Source organism: Bombina bombina, chromosome 4 (genome assembly GCF_027579735.1).
Source record: "Bombina bombina isolate aBomBom1 chromosome 4, aBomBom1.pri, whole genome shotgun sequence".
Taxonomy (NCBI): Eukaryota; Metazoa; Chordata; class Amphibia; order Anura; family Bombinatoridae; genus Bombina; species Bombina bombina.
Genome location: NC_069502.1, coordinates 786443609 through 786466711, shown reverse-complemented (window position 1 = coordinate 786466711; position 23103 = coordinate 786443609). Strand labels below are relative to the sequence as shown.

Here is a 23103-nt window from a genome sequence, read left to right as displayed (position 1 = left end):
AGGTCCTATATGTTCAGGGGACTCCTTCAGGGAAGCTGGATGTCTCAAGCTGCAAAAACTACTGCGCAATTTAGGCGCGAAAATAGGCCCCTCCCAACCTGTACTCACAGTGAGAGGGCCTTAAAAAAATATCCCTAGGCAAAATCTAGTAAGCCATGTGGAAAACTGGGCCCCAGAATAAAGTTTTATCACCATTTGTAATAAATGTTTATATACATCAAGCAAACGTTATATCTATATTCAGTAATGAGAGTAAATAACAAAAATATTACCCTTTACAGCAAGCATGATACCAGTCATTATTAAATCACTGTAATCAGGCTTACCTTAAATAAATCAGGCACTGTCAGTATTTTCTAGCTTATCATCTCTCTAGAAAAATTTAAAACTGCACATACCTCAGAGCAGATAACCCTGCACGCTATTCCCCCAGCTGAAGTTACCCATCTCTTCAGTTATGTGTGAGAACAGCAGTGGATCTTAGTTACAAACCGCTAAGATCATCAAAAACCTCAGGCAGACTCTTCATCAACTTTCTGCCTGAGGCTAAAATAGTACAACTCCGGTACCATTTGAAAATAATAAACTTTTGATTCAAGCTAAACTACATTAATGCACCACATCTCTCTAGCTACTTCCCTTGTCGAGAGCTGCAAGAGAATGACTGGGGGTGGCAGTTAGGGGAGGACCTATATAGACAGCTCTGCTGTGGGTGATCCTCTTGCAGCTTCCTGTTGGGAAGGAGAATATCCCACAAGTAATGGATGAATCCGTGGACTGGATACACCTTACAAGAGAAATGTCTGCATATTTTTGTGTGAATGGTTCAATGATTTATTTTTTATGATTTTTAATTACGAATTTAATTGTACACTTTTTAATGCATGTATCTCCTCCCCTTACGAAAATGCAGTATATGTTTCTTATAGTGAGAGACCCTGGGCACGATGATCTAAAGGTCTCTGGGCTGGCGAGATTATTAAAGAATGCTCGCCAGTACTTCTATTTCCCTGGTGGAATGATCTAAAAAAAACAGGGTGTCTCGCTAAGGGGTGTATACAGCATTTTTATATGGGAAGGAGATGCATACATTACAAAACTGCACATTAAAATTTGTATTTTAAAAAATCTTACAAAACGAATAACTGAATCAGTCACACAAAAATATGCAAGAAAAAAAATTGTATTGTTAAGGTGCATCAAAAATTGTAACAAAATTCTGCACCAAAATTCATATTTTATAAAGAAAAAAAAATTGTATGTGAATTACACAGGAATAAATCGTATTAAATATGCGCAGTGAAAATTGTAATTTAAGTATACTGGATGCATAAAATGGGCTAAATATGGGCTTCCATGTGTGTTTATGACATTGTCTCTCTAATCCCAGCGTAATTCTGTACATTTTTGCACTACAAATCTGTTTTTTTTTCTCAGAAACTAAAAGGTGGCATTTGCTTCATTATTTAGCTATTCTTTGTTAAAGAAACAGTAATGCACATGGGTGAGCCAATCACACGAGGCATCTATGTGCAGCCATCAATCAGCAGCTACTGAGCCTTTTCAGCAAAGAATATCAAGAAAATGAAGCAAATTAGATAATAGAAGTAAATTAGAAAGTTGTTTAAAATTGCATGTTCCTTCAAAATCACAAAAGAAAAAATTTGGGTTTCAGTCCCTTTAAGTCCCATAGTATTATCTAAATCATGAGGGGTTACATTGTACAGCAAGATGAATTATGCACTTAAAGGGATACTGAACCCAATTTTTTTCTTCATGATTTCTAATTTACGCCTATTATCAAATTTTCTTCATTCTCTTGCTATTGTAATGTAATTAGCAGGAATGTAAAGCTTAGGAAAAGGCCAATTTTTTTGTTCAGAACCTGGGTTACGCTTGTTTATTGGTGGCTAAATTGTAGCCACTAATAAGCAAGCGCTATCCTGGGTGCTGAACCTAAATTGGGCCAACTCCTAAGCTTTACATTCCTGCTTTTTAAATAAAGATAGCAAGAGAACGAAGAAAAATTGATAAGAAAGGTGTTTAAAATTGCATGCTCTATCTGAATCATTAAAGAAAAAAATTGGGTTTAGTGTCCCTTTAAAGCTTCAGTTACAAATAGGCAGAAGAGTGGTAAATGACAAAACTGACATTTTTTGGTTCACACCCACAACATTTTCCAACAATAAAATAAAACATTGGTATTAATTCCCCAGACCCAATTTGCAGACCAATTTGTGTCTTGCTAGGTATCTCCACCACTAGCAGCGTGCTAATAACAGATCTCTACCTAAACAGGTGGCTACTGGTCAGCCAGATCTATAGGAAAAACATTGATTAAGAAAAAAATGGAGAGCGCCGCTGATACTATGTGAACACTGGGTGTGAATGTGTATAATTAGTGTGAATAAAATTTGTATAAGCAGCTGTTATAAAAAACAAATAAATAACAAATGGTAACAGCGCTAACAAATAATTGTGCAAAACAACCTAGTGGTTTCAATACTAATGTTTATTTAAATATATAAAACACAATGTGCAAAAAATGCAAACATAGTTGCAACCTCTATACAGAGTGATTAATCACAACTTCATTAGCAGTACAAACACTTGAGAATGTGTTGCAAGTGAATTGTATCCTAATACATCAATGCCTACTTGCAAATGTATGATGTATCAATACAGTACAAACAAACTAGACAATAAAACAAATACATACAAAATAAAAATATATGGCAATAAAAATGAGCAAATGTTAACAGCAAGTCACAACCTACCAGTCTGGCCAGACAACTCAAACAATATACTCACTACGTGTTTCTGGGTCACGCCCCTTCATCAGGTGTCTTGCTAGGTATCTCCACCACTAGCAGCGTGCTAATAACAGATCTCGGCCTAAAAAGGTGGCTATTGGTCAGCCAGATCTATAGGAAAACATTGAGGTGCTGCCCCTGCTCAGTGACAAAAAGGAACAGAGGATGCCTTTAACCCCTTAAGGACAAGGCAATTTTTCAATTTCTTTCCCTTAAGGACCAGGGCTGTTTTTACATTTCTGCGGTGTTGTGTTTAGCTGTAATTTTCCTCTTACTCATTTACTGTATCCACACATATTATATAGCTTTTTTTTCACCATTAAATGAACTTTCTAAAGATACCATTATTTTCATCATATCTTATAATTTATCATAAAAATTTTTTTTATAAAATATGATGAAAAAATGGAAAAAAACACACTTTTTTTTAACTTTGACCCCCAAAATCTGTTACAGATCTACAACCACCAAAAAACACCCATGCTAAATAGTTTCTAAATTTTGTCCTGAGTTTAGAAATACCCAATGTTTACATGTTCTTTGCTTTTTTTTGCAAGTTATAGGGCAATAAGTACAAGTAGCACTTTGCTATTTCCAAACCATTTATTTTTTTCAAAATTGGCGATAGTTACATTGTAACACTGATATCTGTCAGGAATCCCTGAATAACCCTTCACATGTATATATTTATTTTTAGTAGACATCCCAAAGTATTGATCTAGTCCCATTTTGGTATATTTCATGCCACCATTTCACCGCCAAATCTGATCAAATAAAAAAGAATCGTTCACTTTTTCACAAACTTTAGGTTTCTCACTGAAATTATTTATAAATAGATTGTGCAATTATGGCACACATAGTTGTAAATGCTTCTCTGGGATCCCCTTTGTTCAGAAATAGCAGATATTTATGGCTGTGGCATTACATTTGGATAATTAGAAGGCCGCTAAATTCCGCTGCGCACCACACTTGTATTATGCCCAGCAGTGACAGGGGTTAATTAGGTAGCTTGTAGGGTTAATTTTAGCTTTAGGGTAGTGTAGTAGACAACCCAAAGTATTGATCTAGGCCCATTTTGATATATTTGATGCCACCATTTCACCGACAAATGCGATCAAATAAAAAAATCATTCACTTTTTTACTAACTCTGGGTTTCTCACTGAAATTATTTACAAACGGCTTTTGCAATTATGGCAAAAATGTTTGTAAATGCTTCTCTGGGATCCCCTTTGTTCTGAAATAGCAGACATATATGGCTTTGGCATTGCTTTTTTGGTAATTAGAAGGCCACAAAATGCCGCTGCGCACCACACTTGTATTATGCCAGCAGTGACTGGGTTAATTAGGTAACTTGTAGGGAGCTTGAAGGGTTAATTTTAGCTTTAGTGTAGAGATCAGCCTCCCACCTGACACATCTCACCACCTTTTCCCCCCCCATCCCACAATTGTCCCCGCCATCTTAAGTACTGGCAGAAAGTATGCCAGTACTAAAATAAAAGGTGTTTTTTTTTTTTTGTTTGTTTGTTTGTTTTTTAAATCATATTCTGCTGTGTAGGATCAGCTGTCTGCCAGTACCCACTTGTAAAATGTCAACTTTTTTAAAAAACCCTAACTTTTTCTGTAGTGTAGCTGCCCCCCTCCATACCCTACCCCCTCCCCCTCCCAGATCACTTTTAAAAAGTATCCCCCCCCCTGCCACCCACCACCCTCTCCCAGCACTCTCTCCCACAACTTTTATTTTTGCATGTGGCTAGATCGTGCACCCGCCCCTCACCTCCCGCGCGCACCCGACATTAAGAACTGCTGGCCGGAAGGAAGTTCCCCAGCAATGAGCCGCCCATCCGCCACCCTGCAATGGCTCCCACCCACCAACGATCGGCACCATCACTGGCCGATGCAGAGAGGGCCACAGAGTGGCTCTCTCTGCATCGGTGTACCAAAAAAGGTAGTGCAATGATGCCTCAATATCAGTATCGCTTCCAGACGTATGTTGTCGGTCTTTAAAGACATGTTTTTGTATGACATACCCTGTACGACGTGTGTCGTTAAGGGGTTAAATTAAGCAGTGATCTTGTTAAAAAAAGAAAATTAAACTTCCGGACCTATTCAACAGAGGGCCCTGGTGCAATATTTATTTTTTGGGGGCCCCCCAAAGGTAACTTAGTAAAAAGTAATAAAATCCATTCTGCTCTGTATAATGATTGAGGATAGATAGATGAACCTGCTACTTGCACTAGGATTGTACACATTCTACATACGCTTATGTATAGGCTGACTGTTATGGGCCGATACACCTTCTGCACCAATGGTAGTTCCGCCCTTGTTCCCTATACAAATGAGGGAGTCAGTAGCTACATTTTCCTTAACCTCTCTGGAAAAGCTGTGCTAAGTGTACTAGTACAAACAATGTGCACATACACAGCTCCTTCCTGCAACTCCTAAACTCTGTCTGAACAGTGACACCAACTGGCGGGAGAATTAACTCTCTCCTGCACATGACGCTCCATGACATAAGTGGTCAGATTTTTTTAGCAGCTGTTTTTCCTAAAATAACAAAATGTATAAACTTTTAACTCCCAAAGGTAGGACACTAAGTAAAAAGCTTGCAGCATGCATAGTTTCATAAAAAAATACATGTAGCCAGGTCAGCTGTAGAACTGTAAAAAAAAAAATCCCAATTATAAAGGTCAAAATTAAAATGTGCATTTCAGTTTGAAATAAAAGCATTTTTGCAATATACTTCCATTAGCAAAAATACTTTTTTTATTAGTGTTTTTCAGCGGCATATGTACATATGCTGTAAGGGATGTGCACCGCTATTCAAACACAGCACCTTGTCAGAGTCAGCAGGGGCTCAAATTAAGTCTCATAGATGCAGTACACAACACCACCAAGTCTCTGAGCATGCATGGCGTTTCAATACAGGTGCACAGGCCCTCACAGCATATGTGTGTATGCCACTAAATGAAAAGTAATGACAGTATACTGTGGAAATGCTTCTATTTCACCCATGCATATTTTAATTTGATTGTTTCTGAAAAACATCACTTTTTTTCTTCATTAAATAGCATAGTAACGGCTTGACTAATTTAATTGAAATTTGGCAGCTTTCTAGCTTTTAGCTATTGCAAAGAATGTAAATGTACCGAATCAGAGATAGATAGATAGATAGATAGATAGATAGACTGCTTACCTGATAAATGATGATAGTCCATAGGACTCCGTAACATGTGGGATATAATTCCCGCCACTAGGAGGAGGCCAATAACCCACACAAGAGCTTAAAGGGACACTGAACCCAAATTTTTTCTTTTGTGATTCAAGTAGAGCATGCAATTTTAAGCAACTTTCTAATTTACTCCTATTATCAATTTTTCTTCATTCTTTTAGTATCTTTATTTGAAAAGCAAGAATGTAAGTTTAGAAGCCAGCCCGTTTTTGGTGAACAACCTGGGTTGTTCTTGCTGATTGGTGGACAAATTCACCCACCAATAAAAATGTGCTGTCCAGAGTACTGAACCAAAAATTGGCAGGCTTCTTAGCTTATAAGTCTTCTTTTTCAAATAAAGCTAGCAAGAGAACAAAGAAAACATGATAATAGAAGTAAATTAGAAAGGCCTATGGACTATCATTATTTATCAGGTAAGCATACATTTTGTTTTCTTTAGTATAATGATGATAGTCCATAGGGCTCTATAACATGAGGGATTAATTTCCAAGCAGATAGTCTGTGTTACTGAATGGGTGGAAAATTTTATGGCGGTTCCTTAATCATTACACTCTGCGGCAGTTATGAAGCAGCAGTCACAAAGACCGCTGCTCCATAACCTGTCCGCCTGCTCTAAGCAGGCGGACATACATCGCCGGAAATCAACCCGATTGAGTACGATAGGGTTGATTGACACCCCCCTGCTGGCGGCCCATTGGCCGCGAGTCTGCAGGGGGCGGCGTTGCACCAGCAGCTCTTGTGAGCTGCTGGTGCAATGCTGAATACGGCAAGCGTATTGATCGCCGTATTCAGCTAGGTCTGGCGGACCTGATCCACACTGTCGGATCAGGTCCAACAGACCTTGATAACTTGGGGCCCATGTCATAGCTTTGCAAATCTGTTTCAAGAAGCTGTGTTCTCTTTAAGGGTGATTTTCTCCGTTGCCAAGAAAGCCTTGAGACTACCTGTTTGAACCAAGAGGCCAAGGCTACAGCGCTAAGTCTTCTGCCCTATACGAGTCACAGAGTAGTGAACAAATAAACTGGAAGATTGTCTGAGCGTCTTAGAAACTTGAAGACAAAACTTCAATAAGGGGACAACATAAAAAATATGTAAAAGTCGATCCTCAGAATTAGAAGGATCCAGATACAAAACAATCTCCAACTGATATTTTCCGAGAAACCACCTTAGGAAGAAATCCTAATAGTTCTAAAAGCTGCTTTATATCCTTGAGATAAAGATGATAACACATAAAAACTCTCCTAGCAGATGAAATGGCTAGCAAGAATGCAATTTCTAGATAACAGGTTGATAAATATATGTAGGGCAACAGATCAAAAAGAAAGACCTTGCCGAACAGAAGAACTAAGTTCAAATTTCAGGGTGGAGATATAGGTCTCACAATTGACCTAATTCTTACCAGCACCTGACAAAAGTTTGAACATCAGGAAGTTTATCTAACCTCTATGAAAGAGAACAGAGAATTCAGAAATTAGATCCTGGAGAGCATCAGACAAATCCTTGTCAAGGCCAGCATCATAACAATATCCATTCCAAGACTATCTACACAGATTAGTGTCAACATATTCTTGTGTATGTGGAATCACATAGATTTTAAACATGTATTATTAAAAAATGAACAAGAGCATAGACAGCCCTGCTGTATAAAAGCAAAAGGTATCTGCTTGCATACACTGAAAAAAGTACAAAGAACCATAATGATATGCATAAATATAATTATTGTTTGCAGATATTATATAAATGATTCCTTAGGAATACATACTGGCACAATCTATAATGTGAGAATGTTTGTATAAAAAAAAGGAATCAATGTTATATCAGTACATAGGAGACAAATATCATATAAAACAAATATGAAATATTAGTAAATGCAGACAGAATAAGCCACCATCATGCTTAAAGTGAATGTAAACTCAGGCTATACATTATTAATATTTCAAATATATATTAAAAATAAAGGTTACATTAACTCATCATTTTATTTCCAGCCTTTTCTAAATGCTTTTTTTTTTTTTTTAAATAAGTTTGCCCAAGTCTCTCGGTGACCCTCCACCTACATGTAAAAATAATTTTCCTTTGCGGTGATGAATCCAGCCGTATCGAACTGATTGGGCCCCCCATTGGTGTCTAAATCAGTTCGACATACGCCCCCGGCCTGTAATGCGCATGTGGCTAACTCTGAACTCTGTCTGTCTCTTGAAGCGCGATCATACAAGCTGCATGCGGCTAACTCTGAACTCTGTCTGTCTCTTGAAGCGCGTTCATGCAAGCCGCATGCGCATTACAAAAGGGAATCACCTATTATGTTTACATTATGAGTTTTGCTCGTTGTAGTCTTTGGGGAATCCCTCAATGCCGACACACTGCTAGTACGATCTCCGCTAAAATACTAAACAATTAATTTAGTGATTCATTGTTAGTATGTATCTTAGCGGAGATCGTAAGACTGCGCATGCGCATAAATTAATTGCTTGAGTACGAGCACGCTTCCTTACGTAAGCAGCTGGTGGGACTGCTGATCAAAGTAAGAACGATGAAGTCGGAAGAAAGGGAGGGGCGGAGGAAGATACCGCAGAGTAAGATCGTATTTATATAAATATTTCTAAAAACATAAAAAAAACATTATTTATGTAAGAACTTACCTGATAAATTCATTTCTTTCATATTGGCAAGAGTCCATGAGCTAGTGATGTATGGGATATACAATCCTACCAGGAGGGGCAAAGTTTCCCAAACCTCAAAATGCCTATAAATACACCCCTCACTACACCCACAATTCAATTTAATGAAATAGCCAAGTGGTGGGGTGATAAAGAAAGGAGTGAAAAGCAAAAAAAAGTTAATGGAAATATAATTGTGCTTTATACAAAAAATCATAACCACCAAAGGGTGGGTCTCATGGACTCTTGCCAATATAAAAGAAATTAATTTATCAGGTAAGTTCTTACATAAATTATGTTTTCTTTCATGTAATTGGCAAGAGTCCATGAGCTAGTGATGTATGGGATAGTAATACCCAAGATGTGGAACTCCGCAGAAGAGTTACTAGAGAGGGAGGGATAAAAATAATAACAGCAATTTTCCACTGAAAAAATTATTAAACAACCAAAAAAATATAAGTTTTTTTCTCATAGTTGAAAAGAAAAAAACTTAAACATAAGCAGAGGAATCAAACTGAAACAGCTGCCTGAAAAACTTTTCTACCAAAAACTGCTTCCGAAGAATCAAATACATCAAAATGGTAGAATTTAGTAAATGTATGCAAAGAAGACCAAGTTGCTGCTTTGCAAATCTGATCAACTGAAGCTTCATTCTTAAAAACCCATGAAGTGGAGACTGATCTAGTAGAATGAGCTGTAATTCTCTGAGGCGGGGCCTGACCTGACTCCAAATAAGTCTGATGATTCAAAAGCTTTAACCAAGATGCCAAGGAAATGGCAGAAGATTTCTGATCTTTCCTAGAACCAGAAAAGACAACAAATAGACTAGAAGTCTCCCTGAAATATATATATTTAGTAGCTTCAATATAATATTTCAAAGCTCTTACAACATCCAAAGAATGTAAGGATCTCTCCAAAGAATTCTTAGGATTAGGACACAAAGAGGGAACAACAATATCTCTATTAATGTTGTTAGAATTCACAACCTTAGGTAGAAATGTAAATGAAGTCCGCAAAGCTGCCTTATCCTGATGGAAAATCAGAAAAGGAGATTCACAAGATAGAGCAGATAATTCAGAAACTCTTCTAGCAGAAGACATGGCCTAAAGGAACAACACTTTCCAAGAAAGTAGTCTAATGTCCAAATAGAGTATATGCTCAAAAGGATGAGCCTGTAAAGCCTTCAAAACCAAATTAAGACTCCAATGAGGAGAGATTGAATTAATGACAGACTTGATATGGACCAAAGCCTGTACAAAACAGTGAATATCAGAAAGCTTAGCAATCTTTCTGTGAAATAAAACAGAAAGAGCAGAGATTTGTCCCTTCAAGGAACTTGCAGACAAAACCTTTATCCAAACCATCCTGAAGAAACTGTAAAATTCTAGGAATTTTAAAAGAATGCCAGGAGAATTTATGAGAAGAACACCATGAAATATAAGTCTGCCAAACTCGATAATAAATATTCCTAGAAACAGATTTACGAGCCTGTAACATAGTATTAATCAATGACTCAGAGAAACCTCTATGACTAAGCACTAGGCGTTCAATTTCCATACCTTCAAATTTAATGATTTGAGATCCTGATGGAAAAACAGACCTTGAGACAGAAGAGCTGGTCTTAAAGGAAGTGGCCAAGTTTGGCAACTGGACATCCGGACAAGATCTGCATACCAAAACCTGTGAGGCCATGCTGGAGCTACCAGAAACACAAACGATTGTTCCATTATGATCTTGGAAATCACTCTTCGAAGAAGAACAAGAGGCGGAAAGATATAAGCAGGTTGGTAACACCAAGGAACTGCTAATGCATCCACTGCCTCTACCTGAGGATCCCTGGACAGGTACATGGGAAGTTTCTTGTTTAGATGGGAAGCCATCAGATCTATTTCTGGAAAACCCCACATCTGAACAATCTGAGCAAACACATTTGGATGGAGCGACCACTCCCCTGGATGTAAAGTCTGACCGCTGAGATAATCCGCTTCCCAATTGTCTACACCTGGGATATGTACCGCAGAAATTAGAGAGGAGCGGGATTCTGCCCAAGAAAGTATCCGAGATACTTCTTTCATAGCTAGGGGACTGTGAGTCCCACCCTGATGATTGACATATGCCACAGTTGTGATATTGTCTGTCTGTAAACAAATGAATGGTTCTCTCTTCAACAGAGGCCAAACCTGAGAGCCCTGAAAATAGCACATAGTTCTAAAATATTGATTGGTAACCTCACCTCTTGAGATTTCCAAACCCCTTGTGCTGTCAGAGATCCCCAGACAGCTCCCCAACCTGAAAGACTTTCATCCATTGTGATCACAGTCCACGTTGGACAAACAAAAGAAGCCCCTTGAACTATACGATGGTGATCTAACCACCAAGTCAGAGAGAGTCGAACATTGGGATTTAAGGATATTAATTGTGATATCTTTGTATAATCCCTGAACCATTGATTCAGCATACAAAGCTGGAGAGGTCTCATATGAAAACGAGCAAAGGGGATCGCGTCCGATGCTACAGTCATGAGACCTAAAACTTCCATGCACATAGCTACTGAAGGGAATGATTGAGACTGAAGGTTCCGACAAGCTGAAACCAATTTTAATCGTCTCTTGTCTGTTAGAGACAGAGTCATGGACACTGAATCTATCTGGAAACCTAAAAAGGTGACCCTTGTCTGAGAAATCAAGGAACTTTTTGGTAAATTGATCCTCCAACCATGTCTTTGAAGAAACAACACTAGTTCATTTGTGTGAGATTCTGCAGAATGTAAAGACTGAGCTAGTACCAAGATATCGTCCAAATAAGGAAACACCACAATTACCCCGTTCTCTGATTACAGAGAGTAGGGCACCGAGAACCTTTGAAAAGATTCTTGGAGCTGTCACTAGGCCAAATGAAAGAGCGACAAATTGGTAATGCTTGTCTAGAAAAGAGAATCTAAGAAACTGATAGTGGTCTGGATGAATCGGAATATGAAGATATGCATCCTGTAAGTCTATCGTGGACATATAATGCCCTTGCTGAACAAAAGGCAGAATATTCCTTATAGTTACCATTTTGAAAGTTGGCACTCTTACAAAATGATTCAAAATTTTCAGATCCAGAACTGGCCTGAATAAATTTTCTTTCTTTGGGACAATGAATAGATTTGAATAAAACCCCAGGCCCTGTTCCTGAAACGGAACTGGTATGATTACCCCTGAAAGCTCCAGGTCTGAAACACACTTCAGAAAAGCCTGAGCCTTTACTGGATTTGCTGGGATGCATGAGAGAAAAAAAAATCTTCTCACAGGAGGTCTTACTCTGAATTCTATTTGGTACCATTGAGAGACAATACTCTGAATCCATTGAATTTGGACAGAATCTGCCCAAATACTTTGGAAGAATCTTAATTTGCCCCCTACCAGCTGAGCTGGAATGAGGACCTTCATGCAGACTTTGGGGCTGGCTTTGGTTTCTTAAACAACTTGAATTTACTCCAACTTGAAGGTTTCCAATTGGAATCAGATTCTTTTGGGGGAAGGATTGGGTTTCTGTTCCTTATTTTGTAGAAAGGAACGAAAACGGTTAGAAGCTTTAGATTTACCCTTAGGTTTTTTATCCTGAGGCAAAAAAAAACTCCCTTCCCCCCAGTGACAGTTGAAATAATCGAATCCAACTGAGAACCAAATAAATTATTACCTTGGAAAGAAAGAGATAGTAATCTAGACTTAGATACCATGTCAAAATTCCAATATTTGAGCCACAATGCTCTTCTAGATAAAATAGCTAAAGACATAGACTTAACATCAATTTTGATGATATCAAAAATAGCTTCACAGATAAAATGATTAGCATGTTGAAGCAAGCGAACAATGCTAGACCAATCAGGATCCATTTCCTGTTGCGCTAAACTTTCCAAACAAAAAAGTTGATGTAGCTGCAACATCAGCCATATAAATGGCAGGCCTGAGAAGATAGCCAGAATATAAATAAGCTTTCCTTAGATAAGATTCAAGTTTCCTATCTAAAGGGTCCTTAAAGGAAGTACTATCTTCCATAGGAATAGTAGTACGTTTGGCAAGAGTAGAAACCATCAACTCTGGGGATCTTTTCCCAAAACTCCAATCTAACTGCTGGCAAAGGATACCATTTTTTAAACCTTGAAGAAGGGATAAAAGAAGTACCAGGCCTATTCCATTCCTTAGAAATCATATCAGAAATAGCATCAGGAACTGGAAAAACCTCTGGAGTAACCACATGAGATATATAAACAGAATTTAAACGTTTACTAGTTTTAGTATCAAGAGGACTAGTTTCCTCAATATCCGACGTAATCAACACCTCTTTTAACAAGGAACGAATATACTCCATTTTAAATAAATAAGTAGATTTATCAGTGTCAATATCTGAGGTAGGATCTTCTGAATCAGATAGATCCTCATCAGAGGAGGATAATTCAGTATGTTGTTGGTCATTTGAAATTTCATCAGCTTTATGAGAAGTTTTAAAAGACCTTTTACATTTATTAGAAGGCGGGATAGCAGACAAAGCCTTCTGAATCACATCAGCAATACAATCTTTTATATTCACAGGGATATCATGTACATTAAATGTTGAAGGAACAACAGGCATTGCACTATTACTGATGGATATATTCTCTGCATGTAAAAGCTTATCATGACAACTATTACATACCACAGCTGGAGATATAATCTCCGCAAATTTACAACAGATACACTTAGCTTTGGTAGAACTGTTATCAGGCAGCAGGGTTCCAACAGTGGTTTCTGAGACAGGATCAGATTGAGACACTTGCAAATGTAAGAGAAAAAACAACATATAAATCAAAATTATCAATTTCCTTATATGGCAGTTTCAGGAATGGGAAAAAAATGCAAACAGCGTAGCCCTCAGACATAGAAAAAGACAAGAGGCATATAGGAATGGGGTTTAAAATAATTAAATAATTTGGCGCCAAGTATGTCATGTACATTAGATGTTGAAGGAACAACAGGCATTGTACTATTATTGATGGATACATTCTCTGCATGTAAAAGCTTATCATGACAACTATTACATACCACAGCTGGAGATATAAGGAACAACAGGCATTGTACTATTACTGATGGATACATTATCTGCATGTAAAAGCTTATCATGACAACTATTACATACCACAGCTGGAGATATAATCTCCGCAAATCTACAACAGATACACTTAGCTTTGGTAGAACTGTTATCAGGCAGCAGGATTCCAACAGTGGTTTCTGAGACAGGATCAGATTGAGACACTTGCAAATGTAAGAGAAAAAACAACATATAAAGCAAAATTATCAATTTCCTTATATGGCAGTTTCAGGAATGGGAAAAAAATGCAAACAGCATAGCCCTCAGACAAAGAAAAAGACAAGAGGCATATAGGAATGGGGTTTTAAATAATTAAATAATTTTGCGCCAAGTATGTCATGTTCATTAGATATTGAAGGAACAACAGGCATTGTACTATTACTGATGGATACATTCTCTGCATGTAAAAGCTTATCATGACAACTATTACATACCACGGCTGGAGATATAAGGAACAACAGGCATTGTACTATTACTGATGGATACATTCTCTGCATGTAAAAGCTTATCATGACAACTATTACATACCACAGCTGGAGATATAATCTCCGCAAATTTACAACAGATACACTTAGCTTTGGTAGAACTGTTATCAGGCAGCAGGGTTCCAACAGTGGTTTCTGAGACAGGATCAGATTGAGACACTTGCAAATGTAAGAGAAAAAACAACATATAAAGCAAAATTATCAATTTCCTTATATGGCAGTTTCAGAAATGTGAAAAAAATGCAAACAGTGTAGCCCTCTGACATAGACAAGAGGCATATAGGAATGGGGTTTTAAATAATGAAATAATTTGGCGCCAAGTATGATGCACAATGCAAAATGAAATTTTTTGATGCTAACAACATCAGGAAATGACACAGTCCCATCATTGCAGACGCAACCTTGTGCAAGGAAACTCGGCGTCAACTAAGACGCCGGAAATTATGAATTTGTGTCACCGGACGTACCTTCTTGCTAAAAAAATTATTGCGCCAAGAATGATGCCATAAACATCAGCATTTTGCGACCTCGCAAGCCTAATTTTGCCTGCGAACATTTAATGAAAAAGCAGTCAATTTTAAAAAAGACTGTACCCCAGGTACGAAAAATATTTTCTAAATATGTTTTTTCCCAAATATGAAACTAATAGTCTGCAAAAGGAAATAAACCTGACTCATGGCAAATATAAGTACAATACATATATTTAGAACTTTATATAAATACATAAAGTGCCAAACCATAGCTGAGAGTGTCTTAAGTAATGAAAACATACTTACCAGAAGACACCCATCCACATATAGCAGATAGCCAAACCAGTACTGAAACAGTTATCAGTAGAGGTAATGGAATATGAGTATATCGTCAATCTGAAAAGGGAGGTAGGAGATGAATCTCTACGACCGATAACAGAGAACCTATGAAAAGATTTCCCACGAGGAAAACCATAGAATTCAATAGGTGATACTCCCTTCACATTTCTCTGACATTCACTATACTCTGAGAGGAATCAGGCTTCAAAATGCTGAGAAGCGCATATCAACGTAGAAAATCAAGCACAAACTTACTTCACCACCTCCATAGGAGGAAAGTTTATAAAACTGAATTGTGGGTGTGGTGAAGGGTGTATTTATAGGCATTTTGAGGTTTGGGAATCTTTGCCCCTCCAGGTAGGATTGTATATCCCATATGTCACTAGCTCATGGACGCTAGCCAATTACATGAAAGAAATAAAAAGTTAGCGACTGAACTTGTTTATAGTCAATTAAACTAAAGCCGCATTCCAATATGTTAAACTTTACTTTCACTTTAAGTTAATTACAGAGGGAACTGTCAAATAACTAAAAGAGCATAGGGTTTGATACATAAATTGTTATTCAATGTACAGAAACCTTCTCTCAGAAATGTACACAGCTAGCAGTAATAAGAACTACTTAGTACTTATTAAAGCTGTCATTCAGACTCTAAGGAAAAGTGCTTGTTAATTCCAGATTTAAAGCAATAATTAACTTTAAGATGTATCCGTTTTATTTTATTATTTATTATTTGTTATATTTAAGATATTTTACCTACGCCTCCCGTTCTCCTGCTACCAGTGAGGAAAAAGCTTAGAATTGCAAAAAACTCTCACCTCCGACGTCAGTGAAGAATGAGCAGCAGAAGAAAGATTCCCCGCTATCAAAGTGCACGCCATCATGACTGTGAAAACAGTTATAGCGTATTAATTAAATAATGTAGGCACTGCATAAACAGTAGGAGCGTGTGAGGTAAAATTATTGCGGCGGTGCAGAAAGTCAGCTCATAAAAATGTTTTCCATTCCATTCAACGGTGTTGGAGCTGTAACAAAGAAATTAGTTTTACCTCAAACAAATCTACCTGACTCACTACTAGTGTGACAGAAAGTTTCTAACTAATGCAAAGCTTTATTTTGGTCAAGATCTTTAAAGCCTAAATACAGTGTAGCTGAATAGAGCTTTAAAAACCTTAACATAAATTAGGTTTGTCTAAAATTGTCTGATTAGTCCCCTGGATATGCTGTAGCAATAAACATGTATCTTCTTATAGCCAGTGTGCTATGTGAGTGCTTCTGAACTAACCTTAATGGCACATCCTCTACTGAAGCTTACCCAGCTGCAGAAAGAACTGTATCCAGTAGAAAGACCATCCAGTGCTAGTACGTGTACCGCAGAGGATATCTAAAGATATACCACTATCCCACAGGGGGAGGTTGAGGGATAGGTCCCTGTGATGCCTGAGGGTAGTTATGGTGTAAATCCAATGGGGAGATACTGTGCACATAACAGGGTATTTCTATGTCCCTGTATCATTCAGCTTGCTTTTAAAATCTCTTCTGTCTTCTCTGTGAATGATTTGTCCCAGGCATGAAGGGTCTCACATTGGTCTGAGCTCCCAAATATTAATCCATAAGCAAGTAGCTGGAACACCTCTATTATCAACCTTCTCCTGTGAGGTCAAGAACAAAAACTGAGGAGAGATGGGAGGGAATGTAAGCTCTTATGTGGGTTCTTGGCCTTCTCCTAGAGGAGGGAATTATATCCCACATGTTATGGAGCCCTATGGACTATCATCATTATACATAAGAAAGATAGATGATAAATACAAGATGCTTCACATGAGAAATTGGTTTTTTGTTTAAATATAGAGAAGAAACTAAGGTTTATTGCACATATTAGAGGAGGGAAAGGGGAGGGAGAAGCGACCCCTGAAACACAAAACATTAGGTAAAATTATAAATATATAAAAATATAATATAATATAAAAAAAATAATAATAATCGATATATATATATTATATATATATATATATATATATGTATGTAAACATCATAGGATGTGTACCTAGTCAGGTTTGAGAATGCAGTCCATTTCGGTGTTTTGTTTGTTTCTAGGGAAATTACAAAGGGCCTGTGTCACCCTTGTTTGTATCTCAGTGTGTTTGGTTGAAGTCATGTATTGTGTGGCTGTAGGTTAGATTATACCAAGATGATCTTAAAGTCAAAATATATAATCAGAAAGAGAAAAAACGAATAAATTGGGGGCGGAGCTTGGGGGAACATGGAGCCGGCTGCTTAATTTAGCAGCTCCGTGCACAGACCAGAGTAAAGGGATAATAGCAAGGCATCCAATCCTTTTCACCTACACTAATGGAGCACCAGTAGTGCTATGAACATAAGAGCACCTACAGAGATACTAGGATTGGATCCGGAGCACTTTTCTGAGAGCTGCAGGCTCTTGGAGTGAAACAGTGCAGTGATTGCGGTCACCATTTTGAGGAGCCATGCGGTCAGCACAGCTATAATCAAAGGAGCCCAGGCAAAACCAGTGCTCATAAAGAGTTACCTAAAAACTAGGGAGGTTATTGAGAGCTGAGTGTTCTCATTATACGCTAAAAGAACAGTGAAAAATGGTAATGGGTTCATAACAACTAACTGTATATGCACCTTTCCCTGACATGGATCTATGAATGATTTACACTTGTGGGTCATCTAACTAACTTGAGCGATTGTATGCGGGTCTCAGCCGAGCACTTGCACATAAGAGAACCCTCCCAGACTATCTAATTTCCAAAGGCAGCAACTTGCTCTGATTATGGAGGAGGACGTCCCCGCCACGGTACAAGCCCTACTTGCTGAGTATGAGCAACGGATTCTTAATAGATTCGATTACCTAATAGGGATGGTTGGAGCCGGGTGCACAGAAAAGAAGCATGCTGAGATTACTGTGGAGAGGGAGACAGTCTCTGATACGCAGCTTAGCGTTGTACAGCTGAATGCAGGAGACACTCCTGCTGAGTCTCTTTTTCCCGGTTTGAAACGAATGCAGGCTGCCACTGCGGGGGACAGTTTCAGCAGAGCTGGGGAACCTCTGGCCCTGCTGGTCCGCAACCAACAGAATCCTGAAAAAAACACCTATATGCACAAAGAGCTACCCCACCAATAAATCTGAGATGACGGGCGCTGTTATCATCACTGCATTCTGGAGAGGCCCTGCTACCACTCTGGAAAGTGCCATGCTTTTCTGGAACATTACTGAGGTATTGGATGGGGACAGCCCTGACATAAGAGTTGGAGTGGGATGAGAACATTGTCCAGTGTCACAGTGTCGGAGAGGTATTCACCATTTGTTGTCCACCTATGCCGTGCTTAAGACATTTCTGTGTTCCCTACTTGAACTGTTCACTATGACGATACCAGGAAGGTATCTGATGCTCTATTAATAAGCTCCTTTGTTGTTAAGATTATACTCTCATAGTATAGGAATGTTTAGAATATTTACATAGTACTCATGTTAGCAAGGCATCCCCAAGTTTTAGGTTGTTTGTAGGGGTTTTTTCTGTTAGCACCACTCTATATATTTGGTTTTTACCTTAGTTATTCCCTCCATACCAAAACTAGCTTGAACATCTGCCTGGCCCTCTCCTAAGCAAGGATTTCAGGCCCACCAAGTTATAGTGTGTAACAAGTGAGTTGGCCAGACACAACTTATTGTAAAGAATTATTAATTTCATATTCCTGAGTATTATAAAACTGTCTCCTTATATTGCTGGCATCAGCTTATTCCGCTTTTGTATCCTACAATCTACCATCTAACTGTAAATAATGGTTTAACAGCCTATGTTCATTGCACAAACCTATATGTAATAGCCCACAACTGCATAATTCCATGTGACTTGGTCCCCTCCTTTGTTAAGTTTTGACAGAGTAGAGTATAAGATTTTTATATGCTGTATATCAATTTACTTTGGCCCCATGTATGAATATCAGCAGTCTTATTATCAATTACATGACTTCTCATATTTTTGCTCTACCCATTTCTATAGGGCCCAGATTGTTGGAGCACTTTCATAAGGCGGTACCCTACTATTGTACCAGTTCAACCTATTTTGCTGCATATGATAGTATTGCTTAGAGATTAGCCCCAGGGGTCAACCACTCAACAGGTGGACCCTTAACATTTCCTACCCCTTGTTTTTTTGTTTTTATATCTGGGTGCCTCTAAGTGAGTACTCTGGTGGCCCTATATCCTTATGTGATATCACCTTGCTCTCTAGCTATATATAATTGTATAATTGATGCATAACTCATGAAGTACATGGCTTCATAGTTCCTCTCACTGCATCTACTTGACTCTATCATACTCCCCTTCAGATATACATACCCACAGTTTGTAGTATTTACACTGACAGAGGAGGGAGACATTATTCCTAGGTTTTTCCCCGGTCCTCCCCCCCCACCCCTTTTATACGGCTAGGGATAAATAACTTATCCTCCGTATTATTTATTTGGCAGAGTATAGCAGTCTCTGCCCAATTCGTGGAGCCTCAGTTCAAGATTGTACACATATAAATGCGACAAGGCTCTCCGGACCCTATTATGGTTAGTATTCCTGTATTTACTGTTACATATCATGTCACTTGCAGAATGTATATTCACGCAATTTCATTCTGCCTGTCAGACTATTGGAAGATTACCTAGATCTAACAGTTATAATTTTGCCCTTATTCTCTTTCTCATAAGTCTTTAAGTGATGTTATATATTTTCAAGATACTGAATGTACGCTTAATATTCCTGTTAAAATTGTTTAGAATTAATTTATTCTGTCTGACTGTAAGTAATCTAAGTGTCTTCCTTATACTTTGAAGACCATGATCCCACCAATGGATCTGTTTGACATGGATGACACGGCAAAGCCTTAAATAACAAAATGAGGAGCAGAAAACTTTGATTTGTAACTCTACTATGTATAGTTTCACCTTGATGTAATATCTGTTCCAGTCTTTGTGAAACCTTTATATTTGTGATGAATCAGCGTGTAACAGTATGTCCATGCTTCCTCAATTAAAAAAAAAAAAAAAGTAATAAATTGCAGGTAGTAAACACTGAATAGTCCTACTTATGGAACCTAGTCATTAGTTTCAGCTATATTAAATGGGCTTCATAGGAGTGGAAGTGGAGAGGCTATAGAGTTTAAAAAATTCAGAAATATGATTTAAGAAAGGGCATTTTGATGTTTAGATAAACTGGGAGACTGGGCAGGCAAGTGGCAGATGAGAGTCAATTCAGATCAATTTAAAATTATGCATTTTGGCAGAAAAATATAAACATGCAACAAATATACTAAATTAAAAAGTTAAGAAATCATTAAATGATAAAAAAAAATTGGGAGCAATTGTAGATAAAATACTTAGCAACAAGATGCAATGTCAGTCTACAGTTCCAAACATCAGTAAGGCACTGCCATATAAAAAGGGGAATAAATTCACATGAGGAAAATATAATCTTTCCTTTATAAATGAATGATAAAACCCATAATTGAAAATACAGCGCAGTTTGGGACACCACAGTTTTCAAGAAGGACATTAGAAAACTGGAAAAAGAGCAGAGAGTGATATAATTGATACTAGAAGTAAATTGGATAGTTGTTTTGAATTAGATGCTCTATCTGAAACATGAAAGACATTTTTTGGGTTTCATGTCACTTTAATAAGGAACAGAGTTTTCACCTACAACAGTTTCCCCCTTGGAGGCACAATTGCAAATTGCTTCAATCTGTTTTTTTGTTTGTGTTTTTTGTTAATTGTAAAAGGTTAATCTTGATTCTTTCTTTCAACCTAGAATACCATGTAACGAAGTCTTTTTGATAATGTTTAATGATTTCCAGTTACTGGACATGTAATTTGCAAATCATTCTTACAATCTAATTTATATACATACTATAAAATAAACACACACACAGATCACCCATAGCTGACCTGTCCCACATCACCCTATGTCCCTGTATAACTGCTGATGCTTAATTAAAACCCTGGCTTGCTCTGAAAACATGGTGTTGTGCCACTTGGCAATATAAAAACTTTATGACATACTTAAAAGGGACGGTCTACTCAAAATGAAACCGTCATGATTTCAATAGGGCATGCAATTTTAAACAACTTTCTAAAAATTTATTTTTATCATCAAATTTGCTTTGTGTTCTTGGTATTCTTTTTTGAAAGCTAAACCTAGGTAGGCTTATATGCTAAGTTCGAAGCAGTTTAACCACCTCTTATCTCAGTGCCTTTTGACCCTGGGGAGTTATTTAAGAATCAACACTGAATGGCTAAAATGCATGTCAGTCAAAAGAACTGAGATAAGGGAGCAGTCTGCAGAGGCTTAGATATAAGGTAATCACAGAGGTAAAAAGTGTATTAATATAACTGTGTTGGTTACGCAAAACTGGGGAATGGGTAATAAAGGGATTATCTATTTTTTTTAAACAATAAAAATTCTGGAGCAGACTCACTTTAAGTGTGATAACCCTCGAGGAATTATAACCCTGAAAGTCTCTTTTCAGTTTATAACAACTCTTATGCTTGAGCTGCCAATTTACTGTAGTTAAGGTGATGGTAGAAAATTAAATATCACATAACTTATAGCAACTTTTAGCACTGAGTCATCAGAAAAAAAGATTTGTATATTTGCAAATAAAACAGTCCAGACATGTTTATTATTTTTTGCACTATCAAACCACTAAATATTAAACAACAGCACATAAAAATGATTATCCTCTGTTTTATTAAGTCAACCACATACAGCGTTTTTGGCTTACAACACACAAGTTTGAGGGTTTGGAATGAATCCACAGAATCACTGCATATTTCTGAGCATAAGACAGCTTGCTAAATAAAATCTTATCACTGAAAAGTCATAATGATAACTTTCAAGTATTAATCATCTAGTTAAAGCAATTTAGCAGGACACAAATACAATAAAATAAAATTATCAGGGAATATTCTCAGGCTGAGCTTTATTTATTGCTTAGCACATGCTTAAAATGAGAATCCCAGATGTAGAAAATTATTGCATTCATTTAAAAAAACAAAAAACAGAAACAACTAAATATCTGTAATAGTGGAAGTAGTTGCACTCATTTAAGATGACTATGAAATTTACTAGTTAGGAGACATGCAGGGCAACTTAGATCTTAAAGGAAAACAAGTGGCATACTGCAGTTTGTATTTTTAAACAAACATTTCCATCACTAAGAAATTCTTCAAGGAGAAATCTGCAGCCTGAAAGACTTGCAAACACAGATTTAGTTAGATAAAGATAATGAGATAAATAAAAAGAGAACTTCTGAGTGAGAGAAGTATTAGAAAAAATAGATTAACCCAGATAGACTAATAATGACAGATAGCTTAACTGTCACTTATTGATAGATTTAGAAATGAAGATAAATTAATAATGAAGGGGATATACTGTATAAGCATATTAACAGATACAAACAACATTTATAATAAAATGATAACTATCAATTTGTAGCAAGATTCTTCCTACCTGTTGATGCAGCTGATAAGTCTAGAAGAGCAAACATAATGATACCCATAATGATGAGGCAGACAGGAACCCTGTTGGTCTGATTGCAGGTAGCCATCCTTAGTACTTACACCCAGACTTGCAAGACAAAAGCATGAAACAAAATGTGCAAAGTAGAAAATGCAAAGGAGAGCCCTCCTTTTGAAACTGTACCACAGGCTTTCTCCTAAAAAAGACTTCAACTCCACAAAACTCTTCAGCTTTTAATTTTTTTGTTGTTAGTCTTTGAGGTAATGGTGCTATAAATAATGAAAGGGGAAAGTGCGCCATCTAGTGTTTCTTTGGTCTAAATGAAGTAAATGAAAATGTGAATATTTTTAGCTCTGTGCGGTATTTTAAAGGGATGGTTAACTCTTCAATATAACTTTAAAAAAAATTAAAGTTTATGCCATAATGTTTCTAAAAACCTTTTTTTTAATACTTCTATTATTTT

The 23103-nt window shown here is 37.3% G+C and overlaps 1 protein-coding gene across 1 annotated transcript in view; it reads right to left on the bottom strand.

Moving 5' to 3' along the window:
• FNDC1 (fibronectin type III domain containing 1) overlaps positions 1 to 22824 on the bottom strand; it is a 425464-nt gene extending 402640 nt beyond the window's left edge. The window contains 1 exon segment of the mRNA XM_053711170.1: positions 22632 to 22824. Coding sequence (XP_053567145.1) covers positions 22632 to 22728 — 97 coding nt within the window. The 5' untranslated portion in view covers positions 22729 to 22824.
• Between the last annotated feature and the right edge of the window lie 279 nt (positions 22825 to 23103).